Source organism: Brassica oleracea, chromosome C3, assembly GCF_000695525.1.
Source record: "Brassica oleracea var. oleracea cultivar TO1000 chromosome C3, BOL, whole genome shotgun sequence".
NCBI classification, from domain to species: Eukaryota; Viridiplantae; Streptophyta; class Magnoliopsida; order Brassicales; family Brassicaceae; genus Brassica; species Brassica oleracea.
This window is the reverse complement of record NC_027750.1, coordinates 13,965,263-13,985,763: the sequence shown is the minus strand read 5'-3', so window position 1 is coordinate 13,985,763 and position 20,501 is coordinate 13,965,263. Positions and strand designations below refer to the sequence as shown.

At 38.1% G+C, this 20,501-nt stretch overlaps 4 protein-coding genes across 5 annotated transcripts; 3 read left to right on the top strand and 1 right to left on the bottom strand.

Moving 5' to 3' along the window:
* Window positions 1-2,584: 2,584 nt before the first annotated feature.
* Window positions 2,585-5,465, top strand: LOC106334993. The gene is made up of 3 exons (XM_013773405.1): window positions 2,585-4,544; window positions 4,614-4,740; window positions 4,803-5,465. The coding sequence occupies exons 1-3, from the start codon at window positions 2,848-2,850 to the stop codon at window positions 5,277-5,279; spliced, it is 2,301 nt and encodes a 766-aa protein (XP_013628859.1). The 5' UTR covers window positions 2,585-2,847; the 3' UTR covers window positions 5,280-5,465.
* LOC106334994 (protein N-terminal glutamine amidohydrolase) lies at window positions 5,398-6,914 on the bottom strand. Its single transcript, XM_013773406.1, has 6 exons — window positions 6,698-6,914; window positions 6,417-6,522; window positions 6,238-6,315; window positions 6,024-6,154; window positions 5,763-5,887; window positions 5,398-5,693 (listed from the first exon to the last, which is right to left on the bottom strand). The coding sequence occupies exons 1-6, from the start codon at window positions 6,766-6,768 to the stop codon at window positions 5,536-5,538; spliced, it is 669 nt and encodes a 222-aa protein (XP_013628860.1). The 5' UTR covers window positions 6,769-6,914; the 3' UTR covers window positions 5,398-5,535.
* A 2,079-nt stretch (window positions 6,915-8,993) lies between these two features.
* On the top strand, window positions 8,994-15,565 carry LOC106335493 (villin-2-like). The gene is made up of 24 exons (XM_013774024.1): window positions 8,994-9,253; window positions 9,794-9,917; window positions 10,015-10,114; window positions 10,212-10,280; window positions 10,367-10,603; window positions 10,695-10,872; window positions 10,941-11,073; window positions 11,175-11,334; window positions 11,414-11,564; window positions 11,659-11,762; window positions 11,851-12,009; window positions 12,149-12,217; window positions 12,294-12,362; window positions 12,445-12,582; window positions 12,711-12,839; window positions 12,921-13,068; window positions 13,187-13,197; window positions 13,282-13,422; window positions 13,509-13,634; window positions 13,919-13,981; window positions 14,066-14,161; window positions 14,433-14,697; window positions 14,772-14,971; window positions 15,065-15,565. The coding sequence occupies exons 2-24, from the start codon at window positions 9,862-9,864 to the stop codon at window positions 15,176-15,178; spliced, it is 2,916 nt and encodes a 971-aa protein (XP_013629478.1). The 5' UTR covers window positions 8,994-9,253; window positions 9,794-9,861; the 3' UTR covers window positions 15,179-15,565.
* Window positions 15,566-16,804: 1,239 nt separating this feature from the next.
* On the top strand, window positions 16,805-19,698 carry LOC106328391 (AP2-like ethylene-responsive transcription factor At2g41710). 2 transcript variants are annotated; one of them, XM_013766826.1, is made up of 9 exons: window positions 16,805-17,145; window positions 17,429-17,511; window positions 17,636-17,644; window positions 17,724-17,812; window positions 17,983-18,056; window positions 18,133-18,198; window positions 18,517-18,578; window positions 18,644-19,287; window positions 19,413-19,698. In XM_013766826.1, exons 1-9 carry the CDS (start codon window positions 16,931-16,933, stop codon window positions 19,467-19,469), a joined length of 1,299 nt encoding a protein of 432 aa, XP_013622280.1. In that variant the 5' UTR covers window positions 16,805-16,930; the 3' UTR covers window positions 19,470-19,698. The 2 variants fall into 2 exon arrangements, with proteins under 2 accessions (XP_013622280.1, XP_013622281.1); XM_013766827.1 differs by having other exon boundaries at window positions 16,890-17,145; window positions 18,148-18,198.
* The last annotated feature ends 803 nt before the right edge of the window (window positions 19,699-20,501 follow it).

The window sequence follows — 20,501 nt, the reverse complement described above, 5'->3', positions numbered from 1 at the left end:
AGCGAATCTCGAAATCGAAATGAGGTTTATGATGATGAACGCACCTTGAAGTTCATGAAGTCGTCCTCAGAGCGCTTCCGATACGACGAGCCACTGTTGGAGATAGCCGAATCGCACGATCTCTTAGACACGAAGCTCATGCTTACTTGACCATCGATTTCACCACACAGCGAGCGATTTCCCTCCTCAGATCCAGATCTGTCGCTACTGCGAATGCGATTTTGAGAATCAACGAGCGACGTAAGTTAGATTTTGAAGCGTTTCGGAGAATCGAAACTCATAAGCGTACCTTGGTGAAGAGAAGACGATTGGATCGGAGGAGAGGAGGAGGAGAGACGACGCGACTTCTCTCTCGATCGAAGAAGGGAACTCAGTCATCTTCGATTTTGAACTTCCGAAGCAAGTTTTCTCTGCGTTTTTCTTATAGTGGCGGTATGATCTGAGCTCTCTTTTATTTTTTGAATTTTGTGTGAGAGAGAAATATCTCTCCCTTTTGATGGGCTTTTCTATATTGAAGCCTGGCCTTCTAATGAGCCCATTACTAAATCCACTAAAAGCTGTTTGATCAAAGCTGACTGAACCGGAATTATAGTTTTATTTTTATTTATGCTATAATTATGAATTTGGAAATTGATTTTTTACTGGTTCTTTTCTTCCTCTAACTACTAAAAAGAAGAAAAATTTACTAATAAGAGTAGTTCAATTTTCAATTCTTAAAATAGTAGAGCATTTTTAATTATATATTTTTCGAAAATAGAAAAACTCTAAAAATTTAAATTCGGTATAATGTATTTTTAATTATAAAAATACATTATAGTAAAGTTCACCTTCTAGAGTTCAAAAAAAAAAGAAATATATAAATGGATTGAAATAATTTTACAAAAAATAATATATTTAAAAGAAATTGCTAATATAAGAAAGTTAGTACCGTAAAAAACTATTATGTTGCAGTTTTTCCTTACATTGTCTCTTAAATTTAAGAGCAATTGCATTCCATATGCACGAAATAAAGATTAATTAGCTATATGGTATGTATATTGTTTCACTTTCGAATATACCTACCATACCCATGTGTCTACACATGCTGTCTACTCTATATGACATAAATAATAATTTGTTTTTCTTAAACATGAGGATATGTATTCAATCATCACTTGTCCACGTAAAAATTGTTTCCAAGATTTTCTCTCTTGCGATCATTATTTTTTTCATTTCCTTTGATTTTTCGAGAGAATCATCTCTCATGCTTTCTCTTTTTTTTTCCCCAGATTCATCTCTTTTGCACTTTTGAAGTGCTTCTTCATCAATTCTGAGCAGAGCCTCAAGTTCATCTCTTTCTCTCAGTTTGATTGAAGATAATAAGTCATGGTCTTGATACCGGGTGCGAGTTTTAGTTGTATTTCATCACCAGCCTTTCACAGCTTTGCTCTGTCTCAACCCCGTTTGATTATTGACCGGAAACTTAGTTCACCATAAATTCAATCTTAACCTCTCTTTATGAGCCGCTATCATGGCGTATTAGGTAAAATATCTTTGATAAAAGATGGTAAGGTTTGATGGATTTCTGGAGTTATCTTTGAAGATGATTCAGTAGAATTGGCGATTTATGAAAATTGGCCTAACAAAGAGTCGTTCTTCAACTTGACTCAACTTCCTCAGGTTGTAATTTATGATGAAATATAGATGCTCCATTCAAGAAGTCTGATGGTGAAATACATCCTTATACATCAAGTACAAAATCAAATTAAAGAAGCTTCACTGTGGTTTCAAAAGCTTTACCGGCGGTGGTGGAGATGAGATGATGACGTCATGCAACCACCGCTAATTCAAGAAGTTTCATGAATGACTAACACGTGTTTTCTCTGATTTGTTTTAATTTTGTTTAGATTGTAACATGTGTATGGTTTGAGCTTAATGCTTGTACTTCTGTTTCTTAGCCAAAAAGGTTTAGAAAACTAAAATCAAGCGTATTTGATTGTCATTACACAATAATTATTTTAATGTTACAAAAAAAAGAAATGAGTATTTTGTTTTATATATTTGTATTATTACTACATCATTCACGTACCCCACGCGTTCTTAGCTCGTGTTTTCTATATAAGTGCAAGTGAAACTTAGAAGATAAAATATCTCTTTCCTCTCACATCTACTAACACACCCTATTATAATCTATATTCGGTTTCGCAGAGCTACACACAGCTATAGGGACAAAGTGGTAAATTCTCGTTTATGCATATACCCGCATACCTAATTAAAAAGTTGTTTGGATGGTTACCTAAATATCTTTTGTTTCTTGTATAACCAACCAAATAGCTCTAAATTTAATATTAAAATATTCAAATTTATAGTACTTTTTTGCTTTTATAATTGGTTCAAAAAAACTGATAAAACAAAAAATGTGGAAATCAATTATGAAGATAAAATTTTCATCCTCGTATCTCTTATTACTAGTATTTATCTAGCAAGTACGGTATAAAAACATTTCCGTATTATAACTTTAATAATATATAGCTTTTGCTTAAATGTGATGGCTTGCCTTGCCTGGTCCTACTACAGATTACACCAAGAATTACTGTTTAATTGTCTCTTTGGGATTAGAAGATAAATAAAGAAAGAAACTCACAAGTGTGCCATTGACCCTTACAGCTCACAGACCCCGACTTGCATTCAAGCTTAAGCAACGTCACTTCCAACCACCGCATTACATACCGGTTGTTCTGATTCAGACAAGTCACCTACCAGTTCCTTTCTGTTCTGTTCTGTTGGGAAAATTCACAAATCTCAGAAAGTGTGTGTGGGATCTGAAACTTGTCCTAATTCAGAAAGTTTCAGGCTTTTCTGGATCCGATGTTGGTTCAAGATCGTGCGGCGAAGCCGCCCAAGTCTCAGATCAGAGATTTACCAACTCAACAACAGATCCGACGCTTCAGCGAACCGAAAAACCTAGACTTTACCTCTTGGGTCTCCGAGAACGTCTCGAGAATCGTCGTCTTCTTCCTCTTCATCGTCACCGCAGCATCTTTCCTCTTCCTCTACAACACCACCGACACTGCCTCCCTCCTCTGTTTCCAGTCACAGTCAACTCAATCTCTCCAGCCCCTCACTCGCCCTCAAATCAAATGGAGCTCGATCCAAGTCCTCCCCGACAAGACCTCCCCTTACGCCAGCTTCCTCACCGAGAGATGGGTCGTGGTGTCGGTGACCAAGTACCCCACCGAGGAGCTCAAGGGGCTGGTGAAGATCCGAGGCTGGCAAGTTCTAGCTGTCGGAAACTCGATGACACCTAAGGATTGGAGTCTCAAAGGTGCGATCTTTCTATCTCTAGACGCTCAAGCTGAGTTGGGTTACCGCGTTTTAGACCACTTGCCTTATGATTCCTTCGTGAGGAAGAGTGTCGGTTACTTGTACGCGATCCAGCACGGTGCTAAGAAGATCTACGACGCGGATGATCGTGGCGAAGTGATTGATGGAGATCTAGGGAAGCATTTCGATGTGGAGTTGGTTGGTGAAGATGCTAAGCAAGAGCCGGTTCTGCAGTATAGTCACGAGAATCCCAACAGGACTGTGGTGAATCCTTATATTCATTTCGGACAGCGTTCGGTTTGGCCTAGAGGGTTGCCGTTAGAGAATGTAGGTGAGATTAATCACGAGGAGTATTACACTGAGGTGTTCGGTGGTAAGCAGTTTATACAGCAAGGGGTTTCGAATGGTTTACCTGATGTGGATTCGGTGTTTTACTTCACAAGGAAGACAACGTTAGAACCTTTTGATATTAGGTTCGATGAGCATGCTCCCAAAGTGGCTTTGCCTCAAGGTGTGATGGTGCCGGTTAACTCGTTCAACACGCTTTACCATTCGCCGGCGTTTTGGGGGTTGATGCTTCCTGTTTCGGTTAGTTCCATGGCTTCTGATGTGCTGAGAGGGTACTGGGGACAGAGGCTACTGTGGGAGCTTGGTGGCTACGTTGCTGTTTATCCACCTACTGCTCACCGGTTCGATAGAATCGAGGCTTACCCTTTTGCTGAAGAGAAGGATCTTCACGTCAATGTCGGTCGTTTGATCAAGTTCTTACTCGCTTGGAGATCTCAAAAGCACAGTTTCTTTGAGACGATACTTGATCTGAGCTTTGCTATGGCTGAAGAAGGGTTTTGGACAGAACAGGATTTGAAGTTCACAGCTGCTTGGCTTCAGGATTTGATCACTGTCGGCTACCAACAGCCTAGGCTGATGTCACTTGAACTGGACCGGCCACGAGCAACTATCGGTCACGGGGATAGAAAAGAGTTTGTTCCGAGGAAGTTGCCTTCGGTTCATCTCGGTGTTGAGGAGACGGGTACGGTGAGCACTGAGATAGGGAACTTGATAAGGTGGAGGAAGAACTTTGGGAACGTTGTTCTTGTTATGTTTTGTAGTGGTCCCGTTGAGCGAACCGCTCTGGAGTGGAGGTTGCTTTACGGAAGAGTGTTCAAGACCGTTGTGATATTGTCTTCTCAGAAGAACTCTGATCTCTATGTTGAAGAAGCCAAACACGATCACATTTACAAGTAAGTAAGAACTTACTCAAAGTACTGAAGTTTTAGCTTTCTAATGGTACGTTTGTGTGTATGTTTCAGGCAGCTACCGAAGATTTTCGATCGATATAGCAGCGCAGAAGGGTTCTTGTTTGTTGAAGATGATACAATCCTCAACTACTGGAACCTACTTCAAGCCGACAAGACTAAGATTTGGACTACAGACAAGGTATAACATTGTCTTTTCCTTCACTATCTCTGTGTGTTTCTTACAAGGAAACTTCTTATTAGGTGTCAAAGTCATGGACATCAGTTAAACCGACCGGGAAGTCTGATTGGTTCTCTACACAAGCTGAGTTAGTGAAGAGAACGGTCAGTACAATGCCGGCTCATTTCCAAGTTAACTACAAGGAAGCAGCAAAGAACAATCAAGACACGTTAACGGTATGCAGCTCAGAGGTATTCTACGTGCCTAAACGACTTGTGACCGACTTTACCGAGCTTGTGGAGCTCATGGGGGACATGGACTTGCATTACAAAGTGGCTGTGCCAATGTTCTTCATGTCGATGGATTCGCCTCAGAACTTTGACCCGGTTCTTGGTTCAATGGTGTATAAGAGGAAGTCGTCTTCGTTTAACTCTTCTTTGAGTCTGTATTCTGCTCAAGCACCTGCTGTTCACCCTTGGAGCATATCGAGTGAACAAGATTTTATCAAATTGGTTGGACAAATGGCTGAAGGTGACCCGTTACTAATGGAATTGGTATGATGATGACAGAGTCAGGGGATAGAGGCCATGATAGAAAGAAAAAACAGAGTTAATACAAAGATTGTGTCTTTTTGGTTCTCTTTTCAGAAATTTTTTTACTTCTGGGGGTTGTGGAGAAAGTCATGTAATGTTCCATTGTAACCATACATTTCGCAAGTGTATAATGTTTCCCCCATCTAAAATCAATCTCAGAAAATGTTTCAGAAAGTTGGAAACAAGGCTTGAAACTAAAAGTTGAGATTAAGACATTGGAAGGTTAAGGAAGCTTGGTGAAGAGGTCTTGAAGCTGAGAGTGGCTCACCAAGACGCCAAGTTTCTGTGAAATTGCTTCTCTCAGAGTCTCAGGATCCAAGCTCGACAATGTATCCGTAGCGCTCATGGCAGTGTACTCACTCAAATTGTGCAAGACTCCGTCTTCAAAAGCAAAACAACAAATGAGGAAATGATTCTTGTCAATGCGGAAGGGTATTTAAGTTGTTTTACCTTGGGCAACAATGGGCTGATAGGGTGGAGGTTGAGCAATCCAGCTTCCATCAGGCCCTTTCATGTGTCTTCTATCGGAAGCAAAGTGCTTAAAGAAGAGAGGAGCATGCACAACGCGAAAGAACCTGATCTCAACCAAACAAAAGAAAAAAATGGAGCTACATTATATCCTCCGGAGAAAAATCTATATTAACCAGCTCAGTAATTGCAATAAAAGGCTACTGCTTTGACATCCTGACAAAGGTTACTTGATGGATGTACCTCTTATATTCTGCAAAGAGCTGAAAAGATGGCTGGATAGTCTCAGTCAGGTAAGAAGCTAACGGAGAAGGGAAAGGCAAAGTCGAATCGAGATCCCACACTAAAGGCTCAGAATCACTTTCTTTCTTCCTCTATTCATACCAATAGAATAAAACCAAAATCAAGGCTGATTCATTCCAACAAAGGTACAAAGCTGGTGGCTTTGGATATTTACCTGGATACAGATGACATGATAATCCCAGAGAACAATCCCATCAGCTCTGGTACTAGCTTTCTGATGCCAAAGTGGAACCTACAAATCATCAATAATGGACATGGACACTCTGATTACCCATGAAACAGTGTGTAATGGAGATGCAATAGCAACACGAAACAAAGACCAAACATTCTTGCCTGCTTCCTCTCATTGGAGATGAAAACCACAAACAGATCAGAACCCGTCTCATCCGCTACGCCATTCTCGCATAGTGTCTTGCAGAGTAGATACACGTTCTCTTCGCTACAAAATAAAAGTCAACATTTTTCTTAGGTTCGAAAGAGGAACGAATTCAGCTAAAACCCCAAAAAGGGTTTTCTGGGTTTTCGAAATCATGTAAACAAGTTAGACTATAAGAAGCTCTATCATTTGAAGAAACCTAAATCGAATGGAATTCTTGAAATGGGTTGAAGAATACCAGTAGTAAGGGGTCTGTTGGAACCGAGTAGCATCCATCGCCGGAAGCTCCGAGATGATGACGCTGGACATGTTTTCCTTTGGATTCGATCAGTGTTCTTCTATATTTTTGTTACTTCCACCAACTTTGATCATCTTCTCCTCTTCTAATGGAACGGAGAGGATCGGAAATACAGTCTGCAAGATTATCGATCTTGCGACGTCGTATCACGGATAAGTGATAACGGCGCCGTTTCGTGAATAATATTGCGGCGTCGTATACTCGATAAGTTATAACGGCGTCGTATCATGGATAAGTTAGAACGGCACCGTATATTCGTATCACGGATAAAGAGTACTTGAAGACGATGAAACACATATAAACCTAAGCTACTGAATAAGAGATTAGCTACCAAATGAAGAAGAAGAAGAATGAGTTTGGTCCTTTAACGAAATTTTTAATCTGGATAGTTGATGATACAATTTTGATTACATTAATGCATTGTTGACAGCCCGTCCTAGATATTCTTAGGCTGCAAGCAAGAATTTTTTTTTCGGGCTGCTTTGCATATTTTTACAAAAATCAGTTTACAAAATGCATGTTGGAGCTTCGAACTTAGTACAAGGTAACTTGCCACCAGATCAAGAGAGCATTATTAATTTTATGGCCTAAATAACTATGATAAAATTGGCGGCCGGAAGCGAGTGCTTGGTTGGGGTGGTGTCTTTGCCGGCAATTAACTAGAGTTTAACGTCTACATCTATTTTTACATTAGGAGACGAAAACAAATCAAACCGTTCTGTAATCTTTCTGTGTGGAACAGAGACCGATCACGTAGACAAAATTATTAATAATCAAAAAAAAAAAAAAAAAAAAAAAAAGAAGAAGAAAAACATGGGGCCTTCCACGTGATATGAGAAATTGAGGCAAGTTCGTGGACCGTCCATTTTGCCATTATATATAGCTCTGAGAATTTCGGTTAAGATATGTGGTGGGTGACACTTTTACTGAGTTTTACACATGACATTTTTTCGTCTTTTTAAGCCCAGATGTTATAATATATGCCTAATTCCTAAAAGCACCATAGTATTCAATCATCGAACCTGTATCCTAGAGGGCCTATAGTATAGGCTATAGATTCATATCAAGTCCCTCCATATTTAAACTAGAGATCAACATTAGTCCGATTCATTGTTTTGAATGAGTCACTTCTTTGGTATATGGTACAAACGTATAGCTGCTCGAGATCTAAATATGTAAATCCAAATATGTAAATATGTAAATCCAAACTCGTATCCTCCTATTTTTAGTGTTTACTTAACACTTATAACATGTTGGATTTCTAGAATTAAAAATTTAACATTCATTTTATGAGAGTAGTAGTCTTTGTATATAAAATGTTTCAAATTATTGGGCAACAAAACAAAAAATACAAACAAAATGTGATGGGTAGCTGATTCTGAAAATATCATTTTCAAAGTACATAACTATGATTGTATATCCTGTTAATATTTTTGGTATATACCCAAAAAATGAGAAAAATAAAGTGTTGAAAAATAAAGTTGAGAGAAAAGAAGAGTATCATCTATATCTCCATGGCCTCTGATAAAAGCTTAAAAGTATAAAGTAAGGCTGTTTTACTTTCTTTTATCTGGTTTATTGTATTTTTATGAATGCTTTTTATTATATGGAAAGTGCTGAATTTTCTAAAGAGTTCAGTTGAGCAAATACACTTACTTATACACATGCTAAAAACAGAACACCATGTCCTTCTGAAATAGTGAAATGATGAGTACAATTTCTCCATTAACATATGATATTATCTTATTCATTCTTCTAAGACTTTTTCATATTTTTTTGAAAAAAGACTTTTTCATATTCCAACATTCTATATTACTAAAACTATGCATAATGCATTTAAATAGTTATTTCTGTTGAATGATCAGTAATATCTTATCCTACATATGTGATATCATTTTGGAAATGTAAATGTTGTGTTTTTTTTTAATATAACTAGTTTGTTATTCTTTTCCCAAAAACAAAACTAGGTTACTAATATATGAATAATATTTTTACGAATTTTGTAGAATAAACATTTATGAAAAATAGCTAAAATTTTAAATATATTTTTCCAATAAGTCCATTTTCAACCCTAAAATTCAAAAACATGTCTTAAATTTGGGTTTAATGTGGATTTTCATATATTTTTCGCTTAATGTAGATCTTTTATTTAAATGCAGTGAGAAATTGAAAAGCCAACATTGGTCGGTAGATCTTTTTTCTCGCAATAAATTAGACAGAACTATTGAACGTCTTTTTCAAACCATTGTCTTCTCCCTCTATCATCTTCTTCTTCATCTGTCTTCTACAATCATTATTCATCTCTCTACTGTAATAAATTTACAAAAAAAATTTAAAAACTTTACGAAAAAGCATTAGAAAAGTAATCAAACAGCGCACACCTCTGTTTCTTTCAAACAATAATTAAATTCTCTTTCATGATCGTCTTCCATTTCCTTTTCTAATCTCCTGCTCGTCGTCTTCATCTCCTAGTGCCACACACAGATCTTTATACAGGTACTTCTCTTGATCCGGATCGGTTTGACTAATGACGTATCATCTGAAATTTTCCATATGATTGTGTTCGTACGTTGCTCTGTTCACGATGCAGATCCCTCTCTGTTTCGATTCTTGATCTGATTAAATTGTTTTAAAATTTCTATTTTGCTTGTCTAATTATGTAAAGTCTCGATTTTTCTTAATGGGTATTCTGAATCATCTATGATCAATGTCTAGAAATCACAAAAGTTTTGATTTTTTTTTTAATCTGGAAATGAATATCTAAGGGATCATAGGCTTCACTGATGAACGATGAGTCTATCTCTCAGTGACCAATCTCTGCCAGGACTTTTCATGATCATTGTTTAATAAAGGCAGATGGTTGTCGTATTTGTTCAAAAAAAAAAGGCAGATGGTTGTCGTGTTGTTGAGATATATTATTATTATTATTATTATTATTATTATCCACCGTCCACATTTATATTTGCCAAGTTGATAGAATCTGGCTGATCATCTTCTCATATGTTTCTCTCTGTTCTGTATGTTTTGACTGAACAGGTTCATTGGCCTGTGTTGTTTTATACCTCACACACACACACAAAACAAGGATTTGAGCTTTACTGAAAATGTCTGGGCCAGCAAAAGTATTGGATCCTGCATTTCAAGGAGCTGGACAGAAACCGTATGCTTTCCAGCAACATAACTACTTTCTCATTAGTATTAGATTTTCTTTATGTTTGGATTGTATGATGAGGATGTTGAGCTTAACATTCTTGCAGAGGAACTGAGATCTGGAGAATCGAGAATTTCGAGGCGGTTCCTGTGCCCAAAACCGAGCATGGAAAGTTCTATATGGGAGACACTTACATTGTCTTGCAGGTTTTGAATTGTCTTTGGCTTGTTCAACTTGTGTTCCCTCCTTTTGTTATTATCATTCATTCACCTTTGTGTTATGTTTTATCTTCAACTTGCGCAGACGACACAGAACAAAGGAGGTGCTTATCTGTTTGACATACACTTCTGGATTGGTAAAGACACAAGTCAGGTGCCTATTTTTTTAGACTCTTATTTTTTTGGTGATTGACATGTTTTTTTTTTGGTTATTTCCAACTTATGGCTTGATGGTTTCAGGATGAAGCTGGAACAGCAGCTGTTAAAACAGTTGAACTCGACGCAGTTCTTGGAGGCCGTGCTGTCCAACACCGGGAAATTCAAGGTCATGAGTCTGACAAGTTCTTGTCTTACTTCAAGCCATGTATTATACCGTTAGAAGGTGGTGTTGCGTCTGGTTTCAAAACACCTGAAGAAGAGGTGTTTGAGACTCGGTTATATACCTGCAAAGGGAAACGTGCAATCCGTCTGAAGCAGGTTTAAAACTATTGCTCCTCTCTTTTGCATCAGAACAGTGATTACCAAACGTACATTAACTTTTGCTTATGTTCTTTGTGTTTGTTTGTAGGTTCCTTTTGCCCGCTCATCGCTTAATCATGATGATGTGTTTATCTTGGACACCAAGGAAAAGATCTATCAGTTCAACGGTGCGAACTCAAACATCCAGGAGAGAGCCAAAGCTTTGGAAGTTGTTCAGTATTTGAAAGACAAGTATCATGAAGGAACTTGCGATGTTGCTATTGTTGGTAAGCATCCTCTTCCTCAGTTTTTGGGTGTGTTATGGTGGAAACTTATGTATCTCCTTGTGTAACAGATGATGGAAAATTAGACACAGAATCAGATTCTGGTGAGTTTTGGGTCCTCTTTGGTGGATTTGCTCCAATTGGAAGGAAAGTTGCTAATGATGAAGATGTTATCCCGGAATCAACTCCACCTAAGCTTTATTGGTATACTCATCTTCCCTTTAATCATACTCTGGTGGCCTGTTAGTTTCCAATATATTCTTCCTTAGTATTATTATATGATATGTTGTTACTCTTTTGTTTAGCATCACTGATGGTCAGATGGAGCCTATAGAGGGTGATCTATCCAAATCTATGCTGGATAACACTAAATGCTACCTCTTGGACTGTGGTGCTGAGGTGTTTGTCTGGGTTGGTCGTGTAACTCAAGTGGATGAGAGGAAAGCTGCTAATCAATCTGCTCAGGTAAAAAAAAAAGTGGAAACCTTCTAAAAGGCTCTATCATCAATCATGTGTTCTGACTTTTTTTACCTTTTGTTTCCAGGAGTTTCTTGCTAGTGAAAACAGGCCAAAGGCAACACGAGTCACACGTGTTATCCAAGGTTACGAGTCCCACTCTTTCAAGTCTAACTTTGACTCTTGGCCATCAGGCTCTGCTGCCCCTGGTAACGAAGAAGGACGAGGAAAAGTTGCTGGTAAAACACCACTTTGAAACTCTATTTGATAAGTAAAAACATTTAACGGTGTTTTTAGCACTGTCTTACTAATGGCACTGCACCATTTCTCTAGCTATGCTGAAGCAACAAAATGTTGGGCTCAAGGGCATTTCGAAAAGTGCAACGCCAGTGAATGAGGATGTCCCACCTCTGCTTGAAGCTGGTGGAAAGTTGGAGGTCTGTTTGTCTGTTTTGACTTGTTACCTACGCTTTTGCTATGAATTTTATCCATTTTAATGTATATATCGTTATGCTTATGTATTAGGTTTGGCTTGTTGATGGTAAAGCCAAGAGTCCTTTACCTAAAGAAGATATTGGCAAGCTCTATTCTGGGGACTGTTATTTGGTCCTCTACACTTATCATGCTGGAGATAGGAAAGAAGACTATTTCTTGTGCTGTTGGTTTGGAAAGAGCAGCGCCCAGGTAACTTTAGTGTTACGGCAAAAGTATACAAAGATGCTTCTATATGTTGGTTAATTTGGCATGTCTAAGTTTCTTCCTGATGTTACTAGTTGTACTGTTAGTGTTAGCTCAGCTCTATGAACATAATGTTTTTATCCAGGAGGACCAAGATACAGCACTTAGACTAGCGAATGCAATGTCAAACTCGTTAAAGGGAAGACCTGTGCAGGTACAAAATTTTCTTCTTGTTGAAAGCAAAATGAATGGTACTAGAAAGATGGATAAGTGATGGGGTCTTCTTGCAGGGCCGTATATACGAGGGTAAAGAGCCTCCACAGTTTGTTGCCCTTTTCCAACCTATGGTGATCCTAAAGGTATTTGTATGACGATGAAACTGAACTTGGTTGCAAGAGAAAGCACAGTGATTTATTAATATGGTTTAAATGGGATTTTAAGGGTGGTTTGAGCTCTGGGTACAAAAGCAACGTGGAGGAGAAAGGTTCACCAGATGAAACATACATACCAGAATCAATTTCACTAATTCAAGTATCTGGAACTGGAGTTCACAATAACAAGGCGCTGCAAGTTGAACCGGTACTTGACTACCTTAGGTTTTGGTTTTCTTATTTGTGAATAAGTGTGTGTGTTATTTGGTCAGAGCTTTGTATCAATGGATGATTTATTGTTTTAACTCGTATTTGTTTTTGTGGTACTTCCTTTAGGTGGCAACATCTTTGAACTCTTATGAGTGCTTCCTACTGCAATCTGGTACTTCTATGTTCCTTTGGCATGGAAATCAAAGTGCGCATGAACTGCTAGAACTGGCTGCTAAAGTTGCTGAATTCTTGAAGGTTAGTTTCGGATGGAACCCATAATAGTAAATGTTCTTTTGATATACTTTAATCATCTTCTGTTTTTTTTTGCTATGTCAGCCTGGGGTTACACTCAAGCATGCCAAAGAAGGAACAGAGAGCTCAACCTTTTGGTTTGCACTTGGAGGAAAGCAGAACTTCACCAGCAAGAAAGCTTCACCTGAGACTGTCAGGGATCCTCACTTATTCTCATTTTCTTTCAACAGAGGTGAATATATAACAATAGGATGATCATAACTGTGATTCTTTACTCTTATATATATACTTTTCCGCATTTATCTGTATTCTAACTGTATCATTTATCTTTCAAACGTGTCTGCCTGCAGGAAAGTTTCAGGTGAGATATTGGTGAAATCACACAACTTTCTTGATTCGAGATGCTGTTTTGTATTGTTTTATTTAACAATATGCTCTGCAACAGGTTGAAGAGATCTACAACTTTGGGCAAGATGACCTATTGACTGAGGATAAATATTTGCTTGACACTCATGCTGAAGTTTTTGTCTGGGTTGGTCAATGTGTGGACCCCAAGGAAAAGCAAACTGTGTTTGAGATTGGCCAAGTAAATTCTATTTCCTAATCAACTTTGCTTCTCCCTCTCTTTTTTTTTTCTCCTACTGTTTGCTCAATGAGACATTTTCTTTGCAGAAATACATAGATCGTGCTGGATCCTTGGAAGGCTTGTCTCCTAAAGTTCCACTTTACAAAATCAATGAAGGGAACGAACCATGCTTCTTTACCACTTACTTTTCTTGGGATCACACTAAAGCTATTGTAAGTTTAGCTTATCTTTTTCTCAGTGGCTGGCATGAAAAATGTATCTGCTTTCTGTGAAATGCTAGCTAGAGATTTAGTTGTTGAATGGAGATTTGGAAAACGAGTATGTTACAACGTACGTAAATGATGATTGTGGTTTTAGCAACTTAATACAAAATTGATGATTTAGTTAGATGGAAGTATTTGATTGTCTGAAAAGGCCTAGGAAGCTCTGCAACTACAGTTTCTCTTCTTTTTCCCTTATATTTACGAATCTTCAATGTTATAAACATGTGAAATAGGTGCAAGGAAACTCATTCCAGAAAAAAGCAGCCTTGTTATTTGGCACTCACCACGTTGTGGAGGTACTAGACCTGTGCTTTCTCTGTTTCTCTTGACTTCTGTCCTTGTAATGGTTCATGATATTTTTCATTCTTGTGCCCATGCAGGATAAGTCTAGCGGCGGTGGACCAAGGCAAAGGGCTGAAGCACTAGCTGCTCTAAATTCTGCCTTTAATTCTTCTACTAGCAGACCTGCCTATTCGGTAGATATTTATCTAAACACGAATCCAATGCTTCTATATTCTTTTTGAGAAATGACTGAGGATATTGCATAATTATGAAAACTTTGATCAAGAATAATAATTTTGAGTCTTGTACAACTAAATCTAGACAATGACTTGTAAATTTGTTGCGGTCTAGACTAAGCTACTTGAACACATTAATATGGTTCAGAAAGTAACCATAAGAATGTTTATCAAGTCGCATATGATTCTTTGATTAGTGAACTTAGATAGTCATCCATTTTAACTGCAGAGCCAGGACAGATCAAGCGAAAGTCAAGAGGGTCCAAGACAAAGAGCTGAAGCTTTAGCCGCCTTGACATCTGCTTTTAGTTCTTCTTCATCATCGACTAAAGCGCCTCCACCACCAAGGTCAGCGGGGACGAGTCAGGCTTCACAGAGAGCAGCAGCAGTGGCAGCACTCTCTCAAGTTCTCGTTGCTGAGAATAAGAAAACACCTGATACCTCTCCCACAAGAAGATCTACTAGCTCCAACCCAGCAGATGACTCCCTTCCAAGTAAGTTTCTATCCTTTTTTGCACTTTTTAAAAATTTACATAACAAAATTGACTATATCTATCACCCTCCACAGCTGAAGCCAAAGATGATCAAGCAGATGCTTCTGAAGAAGAGGAGGTTCCACCTGCAGTAGAGGAGCCTGAAGTGAAACAGGAGGAAACAGAAGAGCAAGATGAATCTGTGATAGAACCAAGTGATGCAACTTTCACCTATGAACAGCTGAAAGCCAATTCTGAGAACGCAGTGACTGGAATTGATTACAAACGCAGAGAGGTGAGTTGGTTATAGTTTAGTGTTAGGAGCTGAATCACTCTCCTTATCACCTAATTTACTGTTTTTTTTTTATTGTTGTGATCAATTTACAAGGCTTATTTATCTGAGGAAGAGTTCCAGAGTGTGTTTGGGATGGAGAAAGAGGCATTCAACAACTTACCTCGTTGGAAGCAAGATCTGCTTAAGAAGAAATTCGACTTGTTCTAGAACACTCCAACACCAATGGAAACACATATCATACAACACTCCAACACCAATGGAAACACATATCATACATCCTCATTTTATTCTAAAGGCACTAGATATGGTCAGTCAATTTGTTGTTGGTTTGAAGACTTCTTATTTTTGGTTCATCTTCAATTTTATACTTTTTTCTCATGGGTTGGTTTGGGTTTGATTCTTATTATTTTCTTACAGCACAATCAGATGTCAAGTAATGATGATCATAGTTTGTAATGGTTGTTTTTACCCGAGACAGATTTGTGGTTGTGGGTTAATTTTTTTTTTTTTGATTTGGATCTTCCATTGTTGTGATTATTTAAGAACCTGCCTGTTTATGCAATCAGATGCTTTATTGCAAGTTGATATTTATGAGTGGTTTGGTAAGGTTTGTATATCAGTCTTGTGACTTTGACTGTGTAGACATGGTTCAGTTCATGTGTTCCTTAGTACTACAGCCACTATAACTAGTTCTTTATACCAGAAAAATCTAAAGAACCCTTTTTCCTTTAGATTCATGGTTCACTTTACTTGATATATTTCTCACTCTAGCTATCTTCGATCATCTCAAACTAGGAAAAAGATTTTGCAGACCTTGAACCTCGAATGTTACAGCATAATCAGCTTATTCACTTTTAAGGGACTCAAGTTAATCATCATATGTGGTTTCTACAACAGTGATCAATGTTTCCATGAGTCAAAGCCTATAAATATCTCCATTGTTATATCGGTGAAATTGAAATGAAATACTGTGGTGACTAATGTTGAGATTTTCAAACTCTTACAAGGCAAGAAGCTTCATTGAAGATCAGTGCCATGTCAAGCTTCTAGACTTCTCTCTTGACTACATTTTGGAAACATTCTGACCCTTCTCGCTCTGGCAAATCCAAAAACAATTAGATTGGGGTTTAGGGTTGGGTGAGATGAATTTGAATAATAAAGTTACATAAGCTAAGTTAGTTTGGTGTCTCTAACGTAAGAATCACATTTCATTTTCTTTTGCTGGTAATCCCCATAGAATCACTGAGAAAACAAAGGATGAGTAAACCTCATAGACACGAAGGCACATTGTAAGTTCCATTGTATAGATTTATATGATGTTTGTAAACTTATGTTGTCTTCTTCTCTATCAGTATAATAACATTCAACCAGTCATTTTGAAATTTTGAACTATGATTTATATAATGGAGAATATTCGATGTGTAAAATAACATTACATCAGTTACAAAAAAAATAAAAATAAATAACATTACATTTCAACGGTAGAAAATATGAAGAATCAAATATGTTAGAAAAAAAAAACATCTAACATTGTTTTTGAGCGTACCCATAGATAGAATATTTCCTTGAACGAGGCTAATGTTGGGAAACAACCCCGCATTACAATATGTCAGTACACAGAAGAAACCGATCACGTACACGTGGAATACCATTATTACGTCAGCATCGACGACAAAAGAAAGAAAAAAACATATTCTACAAAATGACGAAAACACCCTCGTCCCCGTTCATAGCCGTTACGTTTGTTATCCAAAATCGGGACCGTAATGGTAAATCTCAAGTCCGTAATTTATATTTTATTACCGTTGTTATTACCATTAGAAGCCATCACTTTCTTCCTTCTCTCACTCGCATTGTTTCTCTCTCTCTCTGATTCTACAGTAACGAGCTCGGTTTCAAGCTTGCACACAGTGCGTCTTTGGTTTTCTCTTTCCTAGGGTTTGTGTTTTGGTTCTGATCATGGCGTCGATGTCGTCGCCGGATCAGGGGCCTAAGACAGAGGCGGGAGGAGGAGGAGAGAGCTCGGAGAATGTGTCGGCGAGTGATCAGATGTTGCTGTATAGAAGTTTTAAGAAGGCGAAGAAGGAGAGAGGATGCACAGCTAAGGAGCGTATCAGTAAAATGCCGCCCTGCACAGCTGGCAAAAGGAGTTCTATTTACCGTGGAGTCACCAGGTGCTGTGATTGTGTGTCTGAATTGATGTTTATGATCCTGATGAGATGGTGGAATTTTATTTTGAAGCTTAGGATATAAGTGAACATGTCACTGTTGTTTGGTTCATGTTTGGTGTGTGGAGCTGAGTTCTCTGGATTAATCGGGTCAATTGTTCTGACAGTTATTCACCTATATTACCGATCATGTTCCATTGAGACAAGAGTTGAATGCAGTGTCTTACATAGCCAGTAGGAGATGCTGATGCGTATTGTTTCTTAAATTGTGTTTTTGTTTTGAGTACAGACATAGATGGACAGGTCGGTACGAAGCTCACCTTTGGGACAAGAGTACTTGGAACCAAAACCAGAACAAGAAGGGCAAACAAGGTTTCTCTCTTTTTCCTCCCCACTTGGGACCAAATATCTCTCTACATCCGAAAAAAAAAGAAGCTGATCTCTTTTCTTGTTTCCTCAAATATTTTCACCCTTGATGCAAATTTCGGCGCACCAGTTTATCTAGGTAAGCTATATGAGCTTTAAAGGTATGGATTGTGTTTTAAGTTTGGATTAAAAAAAACCCTACTTATATTCTTGGGCAGGAGCATATGATGATGAAGAGGCTGCTGCTAGAGCCTACGACCTTGCTGCCTTGAAATACTGGGGACCTGGAACACTTATCAATTTTCCGGTGAGGTTGCTATGGTTTAAGCTATTCAGCCGTAATAGTTAGCTGTACTGATCAATTTATAGGGCATAAGTGGAAAAGAAGGATGATTACAGATGTTTAAGGCTTACCCTCAGTTGTTTTCATTGGTTTTATATACATGTGTGCACTTTATGTATTTTTCATCCTCGTAGGTGACTGATTACTCTAGGGATTTAGAAGAAATGCAAAGTCTCTCAAGGGAAGAATACCTTGCAACTCTACGTAGGTGCGTATGTATTTTTTATAAGTACCTTTTTTTCCCACTTTAGGAACTATTTATTATTATTACTGATACTTTTTAGATATACATTTGGCAGAAAAAGCAGCGGTTTCTCAAGGGGAATAGCCAAATATCGTGGCCTTCAAAGGTAAAACTTCAACTTTTTAGGCCCCTGTTTCTCTAAATTGTCTGTAGAATAATTGAGTCAAGAGTGATTATCTCTGTGTATTTCATATGGATCATCACAGTTTGATTGGTCGACACATGGTAGACTATCCCTTGCTAGTTTCATAAGAAGTGTTTAATATGAGGGATATGGACAAGCTATCTTCAAAGTTGTTGAACCTGCTGTGTTTTGATTGTAACACTCTTTAATTTTTTTTTTAAAACCTTTCTTTGTGATAAGTAGCATTCATACCTGACTCATTTCTGCTGTTTTTTCGAACTATTCTGCATTCTTGACCAGCCGATGGGAAGCATCAGCCAGTCGGATGCCTGGACCTGAATACTTCAGTAACCTTCATTACGGTGAGTTTCTAATTACATTTTCACCATCTTTGAAGATGTAAGACTTAATTCTCGTTGAACAACAGGTGATGAACGAGGAGCAGAAGGTGACTTTCTTGGCAGCTTTTGTCTGGAAAGAAAGATTGATCTAACGGGATACATAAAGTGGTGGGGAGTCAACAAACCCGGTCAACCAGAATCTTCATCAAAGGCATCAGAGGATGCAAAGGTAGAAGATGCAGGTACTGAGCTTAAGACACTGGAACACGCTTCCCAGGCAACAGAGCCATACAAAGCACCAAACTTTGGCGTTCATCATGGCACTCAGAGGAAAGGAAAACAAATAACATCGCCGTCCTCCACCTCTTCTGCTTTAAGCATTTTGTCTGCGTCACCTGCTTACAAGAGTCTGGAGGAGAAAGTGATGAAGATCCAAGAAAGTAGCAGCACTAGAGAAAACGATGAGAATGCAAACCGTAACATCAATAGTATTGAGAAGAGTCACGGTAAGGAAATAGAGAAACCACCGGTCGTGAGTCATGGAGTTTCTCTAGGCAGTGGTGGTGGTGTTGCTCCTGCTGCTGCTGCTTTGTCTCTTCAGAAAAGCATGTACCCACTTGCGTCTCTCTTAACTGCTCCACTGCTCAGCAATTACAATACATTGGATCCCCTTGGAGAGCCTATTCTCTGGACACCGTTCCTTCACCCAGGATCTTCTCATACTTTAGAGGTGCGTATTCATTAATCTATCTTCCTACAGAGGCAAGATTATTTATCTGATGGAAACCAGAGACTTCAATGGTTTACTACAACATATCAAACATAAGTTATACTATTGTCTCTCTTTCTGCATAGGTGACAAAGACAGAGACAAGTTGTTCCACATACAGTTACCTCCCACAAGAGAAGTGAGCCGTTCCCCTTTAGACTGTTTGTGAAAATGATCTGAAGCAGGAATGTACAGGTTTTTGTCAGTGTTTTATGTGTATTTTCAGTGTGGAATATATATAGAATCATTATACTTAAATGTAAAACATGCAAAATTTATGATTATACAGTAGTATAAAGGTTTGCTCTTAAAACTTGTGCACAAGGTTAACATGATTGTCACCGGTCTAAATGTTGACAAACATAACCTTCATATTGTTTGACTTAATCTTTGCACTTTTGATCAAAGAAAAAAAAAACTTAATCTTTGCACAAGACTCATTTTGTTTAATACAACTAACTGAATCTCACTACCCAAACAAGGGCTAGTATATAACAGTTCCGATTGCAAAAGAAAGTTTCATGGTGAAAGATGCATGCACATAGGCCATCTATGACTTCATGGTAATCATTTTCTCTCATTGCGTTACTCATCCATTAAGGTGAAAACTGTGCTTAGACATCCCAACTCAGCCATTATGGCAAAATTACTATCACTATGGACACCAATGTTAATTAGGAGAGGCAAATTTAGAATAAGCTTAAAGAAGAGCTTACACTGTTCTCCTAACTAAAAGACTTGGTTCCATAGAGAGTTCTTGATGGTCCCTTTACCAGAATCCATAGGCTTTTGTAGCCAAAACACTCAACTTTCTTGTGACACCCCGATTTACATAATAAAATGTTACGATAAATAAATAGTTCTGATACCAAAATGTGACACCCGTCACTTTCGAAATATAATAAATAGATTAAAGCGGAAATAAAATAATAATACAACTCAAATAATAATAATAATTTCCACCATAATATAAAAGTCAATACGATAGCATAACGCCAAAAGGCCCGATAACGATAACATCCGAAATATAAAATACGACATAAACCGAAAGTCTGAAATAGGAATAACATAAACGATAAAAGTCCAAAGGCCTAAAGACCCGATAAAGATAAAAGCGGTAAAAGCGATAGAAGCCCAAAAGCCCAATAGCACCGGTCCGATAATCACTCCTGCTC